The sequence below is a fragment of the Tamandua tetradactyla genome, chromosome 5 (genome assembly GCF_023851605.1).
Source record: "Tamandua tetradactyla isolate mTamTet1 chromosome 5, mTamTet1.pri, whole genome shotgun sequence".
NCBI lineage: Eukaryota > Metazoa > Chordata > Mammalia > Pilosa > Myrmecophagidae > Tamandua > Tamandua tetradactyla.
Window position 1 is genome coordinate 49173778 of NC_135331.1, and position 13239 is coordinate 49187016.

Consider the following 13239-nt stretch of genomic DNA (forward strand, 5'->3'; position numbering starts at 1 on the left):
AACCTTTTCCAAAAATGTGTGAGTTAAAGACTACTTCTAATTCTACCCGTGACACACAATATATTTGAGTCAATCTTGACACACTGTGAAGACTAAAAGAAAACACTGTAATATTTAAGAGAAAAAGAAAAAAAACACTCAGTGAACAATTAGTATTTCATAGTAATGAAAAAAAAAACTATTTACAGACATGCATGTCTCCAAGTTGAAAGCTAATTTGTGATTTTACACAGGAATGTAGTTCTTAGATATCGGTGTAAAGCTAAAGCCGTGACTCTAATAAACTTGTTTTGCTAACCGTTTAGGCAAATACAACTTAAGAGTCTTGCTACTTTTCTCCCATTCCCCAAACATCTCTCCCCCACCCACCCACCCCCACCATAAAGGCCAGCTGATATGATGTGTGCCTGGGAACCATATATTCATTGAGTTTATACATTTTTTTATTTTTTCTGAGGTTGACAGCAAAACCATTGGTAAACTGTGCCAAGGATTGATTTAGAAAGAATTTTCAGAAATTCGATAAGAAACAAAATCTTTTAATGACCACAGTGTGTGTGATCTATAAGTATCACATGAAATGCACATTGAGTGTTTGTGCTAGTTCCAGCTGTTGGCACTAAAAAGAACAAACCAGTAAATCTGAAAAGCGTATGTAAACTGATAAATACAAAAGGAAATATAATTGCTTCAGAACAAATGTATCAGTTTAGCAGTTTGAAGTTGCAGAGTCATTCTCGTTTTTTTTAAACCAAATGATTACTAACTGCCCTTGCTTTCTTCCTCTCTTTTCCTGTAAGCTTTATTTAACAACTGAATTTCCTCCTGGTAGCCATCCTTCTCTTGATGCTGCCTTTTGCTATTCTGTCTATGTGCTTCAACAGTGTCTGGAATGGAGATGTTGATATCACCATCGGGATGACTCGTGGGTAAAAAGAGGGAGAATGAGGCGGTTTCTCCTAAATCGCATGAAACGAATCTGTTTTCTTTCCGTGAATAACGAAGGGATGGAGATCGGACTTGGGTGGAGGACTGGCTGATGTTGCTAATGATCGACACAGTGTCCAAGGCCTCTTCATTGTCACAGATTTCAAGAACCTCCAGGTGTATTTTCACACTGGTGTCCGCAAAGGTGGAGGGAGAATCCTCTGAGTTTGGTTCATGGCCCACACTTTTGGATCGATAGACTTCTATTTTCTTAGATGCTGGGGTTATTTTTTGCCCTTCTGCGCTTACCTCATAGGTGGAAAGAGAGAGGGTTTTCCCCGTGGGACCGTGGAGAGACACAGTCCCCTGGAATGCACACAGGGGGATGGCAAGGGCACCACCAGAGCGCTGGGGATGAAAACAAAATCATCATTATTGAAAGCTAGCTTCTGACATTAGGCCATGTTGAAATTCATTTTATTCATCAGAACTTAGATAAGGCTTTTCTTATGTCAGACCTATTTCCCTAGAAATCCTTGACAGTTACGGGATTTCAATTCTGCCCCCAGAACCCCATAGTTCAATTTCTCATAAGCCAAATGCAATGTCTAAGTGATGGTAGCTAGGAACTTATCGTTGAAAATAAGGAACATGTTTTCACAGTTGAGGGCAGAATTCATGTATTGAGGGAAAACAATGGATGTTTTCAAGGGCAGAATTTGGGTAAAGAATTGGGTAAATATTTACAATCCAGAATGCTTTTATATAAGTTTGTACAGGTTAAAAGAAATGCAGACAGCTTTATCAAAAATTTTTTCCTGCTTAGTATGCCAGAGAGATAATCGTGAAATGGTGGCTCATACTAAGTACAAAGGAATTTCAGCTGTTAGTCTGGAGCATACATAAGAAGAACCAAATGTCACCAAAGCTAAAAAGTAAGTGTGCTTACTTTCCTACAGAGAAATCACAGTCATGAAAGTTAAACCAATAATACAGAACTCCCCCACATCTCTGCAAAAAGTTGCCTGAAAGTTTGAACCTTTAAAATTATACCTAGTATATTAAGACTTTTTAAAATGTACTCATCACTGATCAGAGGTGCTTAAGAAATAAAGAAGAAAATCAGGTCTCTCTTTTAAAGGTCTACACTTCATATTACTGATTTATGTTCTCAGTTTATTTACTGGTCTTTGTTTGTTTGCATATGACTCTCAGAAAATAATACTCCAAGCCTTACCGAAGTGGTCCTCAAAGCAGGTGTCCCTGGACAACCTGCATCAGCATCACCTAGTAACTTGTTAGAAATTCAGATTTGGGAGTTCCACCCTAGACTTACTGAATTAGAAACTGAGGGTAAGATCTAGCAATTTGTGGTTTAACAAGCCCACCAGGTGATTCTAATGCAAGGTAAATTTGATAAGCACTGTTTTAACTAAAGAACCCTGGGCCTATTGAGACTCACCCCTATGAAACTTATTCCTGCAAAGGAAAAGCTAAGTCTACTTATAATTATGCATAAGAGTCACCCCCAGAGAACCTCTTTGTTGCTCAAATGTGGCCTGTTTCTCTAAGCCAACTCAGCAGGTGAATTCACTGCCCTGCCCCTACTTGGGATATGACTCCAAGGTGTATAAATCTCCTTGGCAACATGAGGCAGGACTCCCAGGGATGAGTCAGGACCCAGCATTGTAGGATTGAGAAAGGCTTCTTGACCAAAGGGGGAGGAGAGAAATGAAACAAAATAAAGTTTCTAAAAGAAAAATAAATAAATATAAATAAAAAAGTTTCAGTGGTTGAGAGGTTTCATATAGAGTTGAAAGGTTATTCTGGAGGTTATTCTTATGTATTATATAGTTATCCCTTTTTGTGTATAGCTAGAAGGAAATACCTAGAACTGCATTACAGTAGCTTTGATTCTTGAAGACAATCGTATAACTATATAGCTTTTACAGTGTGACCATGAGATTGTGAAACCCTTAAGGCTAACACTCCCTTTATCCAGGGTATGGACAGATGAGTAAAAAAATAAGGACAAAAATAAATAATAGGAAGGGGAGAATAAGGGGTAAAAAAAAAAAAGCCCAGTAGATTGCAAAACTAATGGTCAATGAGAGGGAGCAGTAAGGGGTATGGGATGTATGGATTTTTATTTTTTTTTTCTGGAGTGATGTGAATGTTCTAAAAATGACGATGATGAATACACAACTATGTGATGATATTGTAAGCCACTGATTGATACACTGGATGGACTGAATGGTGTATGAAGATATCTCAATAAAAATATATTTTAAAAAATACAAAAAAAGAAGAACCCTGGGCCTAGAGAAAGAAACAGGACAGTTAGACATTTTTATACATGTGTTTACCACCTGTCAAGTCTGGAGTTCCTAACTGGATGGTGTGTCTGCCCATCAGTTCACCATGCCAATTTAGGATGACCAACTATCCTAGTTTGCCTGGGACTATTCCAACATTAGCCCTTAGAGTCTAGCGTCCCAGGGAACCACTAAGTCTCAGGCAAACTAGAATGCTTTGTCACTGTACTAGGCATGGGCCTTTTGCATCCAAGAGTGGAGCCAAGAGTGACTAGAGAAAACTCGAAGATCAGGGTCTCACTGTTGCAGAATGGTTTGGATCCCCTTTTAAGGGACGTTTTATGGGAAGATGAATCATGAGCTTCATTAGGGTGCTTTCATGTCCCACTCCTTGAATTTGGGGACAAAGAAAAATACAAAAGTGGACAATGAGATGTTTTAGAAAAATCACTGTCATAGGTCTATAGGAAGGAAGAGTGGAATTAGTGAGACATTTTAGAAAATTGTAACAATAGGTTGAGGCTAATCTGCACAAACTAGAGTCAGCAGACTCATTCAGAGTCCTGAGATATATTGTTTGGGGTCCACAAATTCTTCATGAGAAATGTATCAAATTAAGCTTCCATAATCAAGTCAACTGAATGATCATCTTAAAACTTGAATACTGCCATGCAATTTTATTGCTTGTCGTTATATTTTTGCTTATGATTGAGATTGTATTTTTTGAAGGACAAATTTTCATCATAGTTGGAAAACTTGGAACTGACATTTTGCTCTTAGCTGAGCCTACCTCTGTCTGACACAAGAGCACATATCATTTCATGGCCAAGAAAAGATTTACATTTTCAAAAGTGTGGCATTCTGAGTGATCAGTCATGAATTTATAGAACCATCCTGATAAATTGTTTTTGTTATTAAAGGGAGAAAATTCTACTTTTTAAAAAAAATCAAAACTGACTGAAACATTATTCAATCAGAAACTTTGGCTATCATTTATAAAAGTGAATTATTAATAAAGCATTCTTTATTCTGAGAGTCAGTTAATGTGAAAGCTTCTTGATGCTTTATTGCAAGAAGGAAAAACAACCTTCATACATTTTTCCATTGAAACAGTACACTGTTTTGAAAAAGTGCTATGTGATATACTAGTTTAAAACAGAAAAATGTGATGAGAGAAGTGAGTGCCAAGAAATATAGTCATGCTTATCTTTAAAGAACACTTACTGTAGAATCAACACCATTGTCTTCAGATGTTCCTACATGTATCACTAATGAGCAATTAATGTATAAGCAAATGTGATGAAGATTTTTTTCTGCAGCTGGTTTTACATATCAAATATTACAGATTTATATTGTTAATAATAACTCCCCCATGCTAACCTTATCTTCAGATGAACAAACAAGCAGTGCTGAGTTTACTGAGTTAGCAAATGACACCTTATTCAAGCAGCACTTGAGAATTGCATAGTGCCAGAGTTTCGGTTAAACATGAGGTTTGATTTTTTCTGAAATAGCAAACAAAGTCTTCAGCCATTAGAATAATTTTGTGTAACATTCTTATTTAAATGGATATTTTCTGTTTGAGAGTCATAGAAACAAAAACACAGAGACATTATATAGAAATACAGCTGAGTTTACACCTGCTAAACTGCTTTCATCAGAATGTTGCTTTAAATTAAATTCAAAATTTAAACAATCATCAAATTGTTTGCTGTATAAATTTGTGTTGGTTTTAGACTGTATAAGAACTATACATGTAAGGAGTTTGCACCCAATTTTTATGTTTGTATGTCTTTAAGCAAAATCATTAGACTCTTTAATAGTGGGGTTCATAGAATTATTCCCTTTAAAAGGGACCTGTATATCATTTAAGCTGGAGAAGTGCTGCTCTAGATGAAGGTAAAAGGAAGCTTAAACTAAGGAAGCAAAGCCAGGGAAGAGATAAGGGAGGAAGCTGACAGAACCTGAGTAAAATCAACGTCATTTTCTACTTTTGGGGGAGTTTGGAGGGAGGGCTGGAATGGAGACAGATCAGAAGCCAGAAGACTAGATTAATTGAGCCACTATTGTAGTAGGTCTGGGTTAGAGGGTACGAGTGTAGCAATGAAGAAACTCTCATGTCTTAAGAGCCTATAAAATATAGGGATGTTCAGCCTCATAAACAATTGCATTTCTGTGGGATTAGTGCTACAGTAGACCTAGGTCAGGATATTACGGGAATATGGAATCACAGCACCTAACCTGGATGGAAAGAAAGTAAAGGAGAATGAAGAATCCTTCCCAGAGCAAGGTTCAGTTTTTACAGATGAGTAGAAATACCTGTCAGCAATGTATTTGGTCTAACATTATTCGAGACACCTTAGCTAGGCAAAAGAAAAAGAAAGAAGAAATACAACTATTTGAGTAGGAAGAGGCAAAATTATCATTATTTGCAGATGAAAATATTGTTGAGCTAGAAAATTCTAGATAACCAATGCTAAAAAGAACTAATTATAGAGTTCAGTAACGGGGATGACTTCTAGATATATACTTAAAAATCCATAGCAGTTTTCAATCAAAAATATATAGAAAGGGCGGGCCACAGTGGCTCAACAGGTAAGAGTGCTTGCCTGCCATGCCGGAGGACCCGGGTTCGATTCCTGGTTCCTGCCCATGTAAAAAAAAAAAAAAAAAATATATATATATATATATATAAAAAGGCCCCATTCAAATGGCAACAAAACTATAAAAATATATGAGGCTGTATGAAGAAAACACAACAGTAATAAAAGAAATCTTGAATAAATGTAAGAAACAATGTTTCTGCATGGTAAAATCCTATATTGTAAAAATGGCAATTTTCTTTTAATTTTTTAGATTTAATAAAATCTTAATGAAAATCCCAATTAAATTTTATGTTGGAACTAAAAAAGTTCTTTCTGTTTTTCAAGAATAAATGCTGTGTGTAACTACGAAAATTTGGAAACAAACTAATAACGTAGATTTTCAAACATAATATAAAACTATAGTAGTTAAACAAGGTGGTAATGGCAAGTTTTGATAATTCAGTCAGTGAAAGAGAATAGACAATAAAAAACCAGATATGGTTTATTATGAAGATAGAATTCAAAATAAGTGGATCAAGGTTTCAAACCAACTTTTTTCATATTACTGGCTATCCGTTACAAAATTAAATTCGATCTCTGTTCATGTTATATCTAAGCATACTTTTTTGATGATTAATGATTCTTTTAAAATACTGGGTGAAAAAGTCCTCCCAAATGGGGAATAAAAACCAGAAACCACAAAGTAAAAGATGGACAGATTTGATTGCAGAAAAATTAAAAACCTTATGCATGGAAATACATGCTATAAACAAACTTAAAAGACATGGTAGCCTGGGAAAAATATTTGTAGCGCATATAAAATATTGATCTTCATAATATAAAGAGTTCCTCCAAATCAATAGGATACACCCTAGGCAAAAATGTGGGAAAGATAAGCCAAATAAAGCATTTAAGACAAGAAATACAAATGGTGAGTAATACTTGGAAAGATGTTCAATTTCACCAAATTCACAAAATTAAAGAGCTGTAAACAAAAACAATGTTTATTTCAGCACTGTGTAAACCCCCAGATTAGAAACTGCCTAAGTGTCTATCATTAGGAAAACATTTGAACAAATTATGGTATAGCTCTACGTTGGAAAACTGCGTTGAAAAAATAAGGCAAAGCTATAAATTCTGACTGGCTGAAATAATTTTAATATATTTTTAAGCAAACTGCAAAGTAATATGTATAGTATGATCCAGTTTTCTTGCAGAAAACCACCCTCCAGAAATTATCCCAGCAAATTCTACACGTAAATGAATAAAAATAGATATACAGATACACAAGCACCCACATATTTTTTTATTGGCATACAAACAAATTTATAAGGCTACACTCTAAACAATTGTTTCTTCTGGGAGTGGATTTAAAGAGGGAATTACACTTTTTATTATCTATATTTCTAAATTATATATATATATATGTTTTTTCTCAATGAAGTCTATTAGATACTGGGGGAGGCAGAGAGTACAAAATATTTCTAAGTATTAACTTAGAAAGTATTAACATAGGGGTGATGTGCTAATTGGAAGTTGCCTCTGTTGACAGTTGGCCTCAAGATTCTGGATCAAATTGCTGCATTTGGGGTTTGTATTGTATTTAGTTTAGGAAGCACGTGTATCAAAAGTTTGCCCTAATGGTGTGGTTGATTAGAATGACAGTTCCAATTGGGGTGCAGCTAATTTCCCATTTGTATTTTTTTATTTTTAAATTTTATTTTATTATTTTTTTTGCTTGGGCAGGCACTGGAAATTGTACCTGGGTCTCCAGCATGGCAGGCAAGAACTCTGCCCATTGAGCCACTGTGGCCCACCCCCCATTTGTATTTTTAAAGGGTAGAGAATGGCATTTACCACATGAAAAAGAACAATTTGAAATCATCTGAGGGTAAAAGCTGTTAACATTTTCCTCTGATCTCATGAAAGTGGGCAGGGTCTGTAACTAGTCAGATTGTTCTGGCTAATTATACTAGAAAAAGTGTTATAAATATTTGGCTCTAACAAACTTGGCAATGTAAACATTATGTTCAAATAAACAAAGAAACCCATCTCAAAAAAAGAAATACCAAGAAAGGAAAACTGAAGAGTTTGAGTCTCCAACCACAATGTAGGTCATGGATTTGCAAAGCATTCAAAAAGTTCAAAAATAATTTCCAAGAAGAGACTAAATGTGAAAAGCAATATAATCTTAAGAGAAAATAAACATTAATTGTAAGAAGTAGGAAATAACACAAAAGACTGTTAATACAGGTCTAATCTAGCTTTATATGTTTTATGCAAAAATACAAATGTGAATAGACTTTTTAAACAACATCCTACAACTACCCATTTTCTTCTGGAGGCTGGGAATATATGACCATTTCTGTTAAATCCATATAGACTATAATTTTTTCAAAGGCAGGAGCATTTCCTTGCTGATCTTTCTTTTCTCTCATCTATTGCAGAGTCTGGCATAGAGCAGGCCCTCAAATTCATTAAATCTTGTTAAATGAATACATATATGTATGCATGAATGAACCTGCAACTTTGACCTTGTAGGTTTTTTAGACTCTGTATTTTAACTTTTTAAGGTGTAAGAAATAGTATCATATTTCTAAAATATGGCTGTTTAAATTTTATTTTTTTTATTTTAAGAGCCTCATTTAATAAGTGATGATACAAGTGCATCAGAAGGTCATATTCAAATACACTCTTTCTATAAAAATAAAATATTACAGGGCTGAATTGTACATGAAATTTCATTGCATGATAAAGAGTGATAGATTCAGAAAACAGAAAAATTCAACTCATTTCATAGTCTCTGCTTTCCATTTAAAAGTCTATGAATTAGCATATGCTGTCAGGAAGAATGATAATCCATTATTGCTCTATTCCTGAGCGTAGGTGGCAGGGAGCTTTTTTATTTGGAAATGAAAAGCAGTCTCTAAACCTCACAAGTGCTTCAGGAGGAGAAGGAACATGCCATGTAAACACATTAGCGCAAATAATCTGCAGTAATAATTGATTCATATTTACTGACCTTGGTCATGATGAACATTTTTATTTCTTCACTTTGAGCCTCTAGGTGAATTCAAAGTGAAAGTATAAAGGAGTTGCTTCAACTTTCTCTCCTAACAAAGTGAAGTATTCTGTTGATTTTCTGAATCACTCAATTTAAGAAAAATATTTTACAGCACATAGTATCATAGAGCTTACTCATGACCACCGGGTCCTAATTTCTCATTTTATATAGGGAAGCCTGACACCTAGAGAGGTGAAACTACGTAACACGTATAGTAGTAATGGGATTGACCAGGACTCAGGCTGTTTAATTCCTGGTGAAGTGCTCTTTCCACTGCAACATATTGCCACTTTAAAAGATATCTGCTATAGCCAAGAGTGGATCATGGTTTCCAGCCCCGAAGTTAGCATACGAACATTGTCATTAAACATGAATGTCATAAAACATGAATGACACCAGTGCTGGACAATTTTAATCTAAATTCAAATCATATAGATGATCTTTAGATTATTTAGATGACCTTTAGGTATCTGAAAGTAAAGATCTTGAGAAATTTAAATCAAGCAAGATCATCTGAGATGGCTTGGAGGAGAAGGGATAGGGACACAAAGAGGAAAAATAGCAGAGGGAATGATAAATTTGTGAGAAAACAAAAGTGGAGTAATTTTTTTTTAATCAATTTATTTTTTGGAATTTTTTTTGGTATCAGGGAGACCAATTAAGAGGTTTTTAAAAATTGGTGCACAGGTGGTTCAATGGTAGAATGCTTGCCTTCCATACAGGAGACCCGGGTTCGATTCCTGGACCATGCACCCCACCCCACCCCCCCAAAAGTCATCTGTACACAGGAAAAAGGGATATGAATTTCATTACTGATAGCAGGAATGGCCAATGGCGGATGGGCTATAGGGATATTGTAGAGGCAAAGCTCTTGGGCTGTGAGCGTAGAGGGAGGTACTGCTGTGTGCTGTGGAATTGCAAATACTTGGCTTTCAACACAGTTCAGTCACTATTTATACCATCCTTACCTTTCTAAATATCAGTTGTCTCATTTGTAAAATATGAAAATTAAATGAGTTAACGCATGCAAAATGATTAGCAGAGTGACTGACATGGCAACTGCTCCATAAATGTTAGCCTTTATTGAGAAGTAAGAAAAGGAATCCAAGGTATTTTTGAGCTTTCCAGTCCTAGTGTCTAGTATTAGTAATTGAGAAAAGGCACTGAGGAAGTGGATAATTTAATATTATTTTTGTAATCTTCCTCTACTAATTAGGCTGCATATTCCTCTGCAGTAGTTTATGCTAATGGTTTAAATACACCGATTAAAAGCCAGAGATTGGCAGAGTGGATTAAAAACATGACAATTCAGCATATAGATACTGTGAACAAGAACCTCAGTGCAAATACAATGATATAGGCATGATGAAAGTAAAAGGATGGAAGAAGATAAATCATATAAGTGTCAATCGAAAGAAAGGAAGAAGGGTGCACAGGTGGTTCAGTGGTAGAAGGCTCTCCTTCCATGCAGGAGACCCAGGGTGGATTTCTAGACCATGCACCTCTCCCATCAAAGAAAAAAAAAAGAAAGAAAAAGTGGCTCCATTAATGTCAGATAAAATAGAAATTCAGAGCAAAGAAAAGTAACAGAGACATAGAGGAACATTATATAACAATAAAAAGGTCAATCCATCAAGACATAACAATACTAAATATGAATGCAGCAACAGAGCTGCAAAATATGTAAAAAAACTGACAGAAATGAAAGGAGAAATAGACAAATCACAATCATAGTTAGAGACTTCAATACCCACCCCTCAACAATCAATAGAACAGCTAGATAGAAAAGCAGCAAGGATGAGAATTCACCAACACCATCAACCAAAAGTATTTATTCAATATTTATCAAAAACTCCATGCAGAACAACAGAATACACATTGTTTTCAACTTCTCATGGAGTAGATATTAAGACAGACTCATATCATGGGCTATAAAACAAACCTAAACAAATGTAAAAGAAATGAATCATAACATAAAGTATTCTGTAGCCAGAATATAATCAAGGTAGAAATGCATAACAAAAAGATAACAGGAAGATTCCCAAAATCTTTGAAATAAAACAACACATTTCTAACAATCCCTGAGTCAAAGAGAAAGTTTCAAAGGAAAGAAAACAAAACAAAACATTGAACTGAATGAAAAAACAACATATCAAAATTTGTGGGACCCAGCCAAAGAAGTACCGAGAGGGAAAATTAGTGCACTAAATACATATATTAGAAAAGAGGAAAAGTCTCAAATCAATAACTTAAATTCTTTCCTACCTCAAGAACTCAGAAAAAGAAGTGCCAAATAAACTCAAAGCAAGCATAAGGGAGGAAATAATAACTGTAAGAACAGAAATCAATGAAATTGAAAACAAAATCAATAGAAAAAAATCTTGGAATGAACTGATTCTTTGAACAGATGGTAATAAAGCAGTGGATATCACTATAAACTCTGAAGACATCAAAAAGACAGTAAGGGAATACTGAAAACAACTCTGCAAATTTAAATTTGAAAACTTAGGTAAATGGTCCAATTCCTAATAAACACAAGCTACAACTTGAGCTACAACTCACATGACATGAAATGGATAATTTGAATAATCCATAACTAATAGGGAAATTGAATTCATTTTACAAACTCCCCCAAAAGAAATCTCCATGCCCAAATGGCTTCACTAAGTGAAATCTACCAAATGTTTAAAGAAGAATTAATACCAATTCTACACAATCTCTCCCAAAAAATAGAAGAGGAGGGGACATTTTACAATTCACTTTATGAAGCTAGTCTTTTCCTGACACTAAAACCAGACAAAGACAATACAAAAAATATTCTTGCCTGCCATGCAGGAAACCCAGGTTTAATTCCCAGCCCATGTACTTCCCCAAAATGAACAAAACAAAGAAACCAATGAAAACAAACAAACAAAAGTCAACAAATGGTGCTGCAATAATGGGCTACTCACATGGAAAAAGAATTAAATGTGACCCCGCCATACAGCATCCAAAAAAAAAAACAAAAAAATGTACAGCTCAATATCCCTCATGAATATATATATGCAAACATCCTTAACAAATTGAATTTAGCAATATATAAAAGAATGATAAATGTGATTAAATGGGGTTTATTCCAGGAGTGCAAGGCTGATATGTGATTCAAAAATCAATCAACGTGACCTACTGTGCCAGCATGAATCTGTGGTGTACCCCAGAAAAGCCATGTCCTTTAATCCTCATTCAATATTGCTAGGTGGGACCTTTCTGATTGTTTCCATGGAAATGCAAACCACCTAATTGTGGGTGTAACTTTTGATTAAGTAATTTCCATGGAGATATGTCTCCACCCATACAAGGTAGGTTTGCTTACGTGCCCTTTAAGAGGGATCATTTTGGAAAAAAGCTTTAGAGCCCACACAGCCAGAGACCTTTGGAGATGAAGAAGGAAAATGCCTCCCGGGGAGCTTCATGAAACAAGAAGCCTGGAGAGAAAGCTAGCAGATGACTCCGTGTTCGCCATGTGCCTTTCCAGTTGAGAGAGAAACCTTGAACATCATCAATCTTCTTGAACCAAGGTATCTTTCCCTGGATGCCTTAGATTGGACGTTCCTATAGCCTTGCTTTAATTTGGATATTTTCATGGCCTTAGAACTGTAAACTTACAAATTAATAAATTTCCCCCTTTTTAAAAGCCATTCTTTCTCTTGTATGTCACATTCTAGCAGCTTGCAAGCTAGAACACCCACCATGTTAACAGACTGAAGAAGAAAAAGAATATGATCATTCAACCAATGCAGGGAAAAGTATCTGAGAAAACTCAAAATCCATTCATGATAAAAACCCTCAGAAAAACTAGGAACTGAGGGGAAATTCCTCACCTTGATAAAGAGTATTTACAAAAACCCTACAGCTAACATTATTCTTACTGGTGAAAAACTAAATGCTTTCTCCCTAAGATCAGAAAGAAAAGGATGTTGGCTCTCCAAACTCTTATTCAACATTGTTCTGGGGGTTCTAATCAATGGAATAAGGCGAGAAAGGGAAATAAAATGTATAGAGATCATAAAGGAAGAAGCACAATGTTTTTGTTTGTAGATGACATGAGAGTGTATGTTGAAAATCCCACAGAATCAATAAAAAAAACTCCTGGAACTAAGTGATCATAGCAAGGTTGCAGGATAGAGGGTAACATAAAAAGTCAATTACTATTCCTGTATACCAAACAATTGTAATTTGAAATTAAATACACAATTCCATTTACATTAGCAATAACAAGAAAATACTTAGATGCAAATCTAACAAAACATGTACATGCCATGTAGGGTGAAAACTACGCAATACAGATAAAAGAAATCAAAGGAGATTG

At 35.2% G+C, this 13239-nt stretch overlaps 1 protein-coding gene across 2 annotated transcripts in view; it reads right to left on the reverse strand.

The window, feature by feature from the left end:
* Window positions 1–393: 393 nt before the first annotated feature.
* The window catches only part of GPR149 (G protein-coupled receptor 149), an 81186-nt gene continuing 68340 nt past the window's right edge, over window positions 394–13239 (reverse strand). Inside the window, exon 4 of one of the 2 annotated variants that reach the window (XM_077159138.1) lies at window positions 394–1335. In XM_077159138.1, the coding sequence (XP_077015253.1) occupies window positions 763–1335 (573 nt within the window). In that variant the 3' untranslated portion in view covers window positions 394–762. The remainder of the gene's footprint in view (window positions 1336–13239) is intronic. The other variant, XR_013175120.1, reaches the window with a different exon arrangement.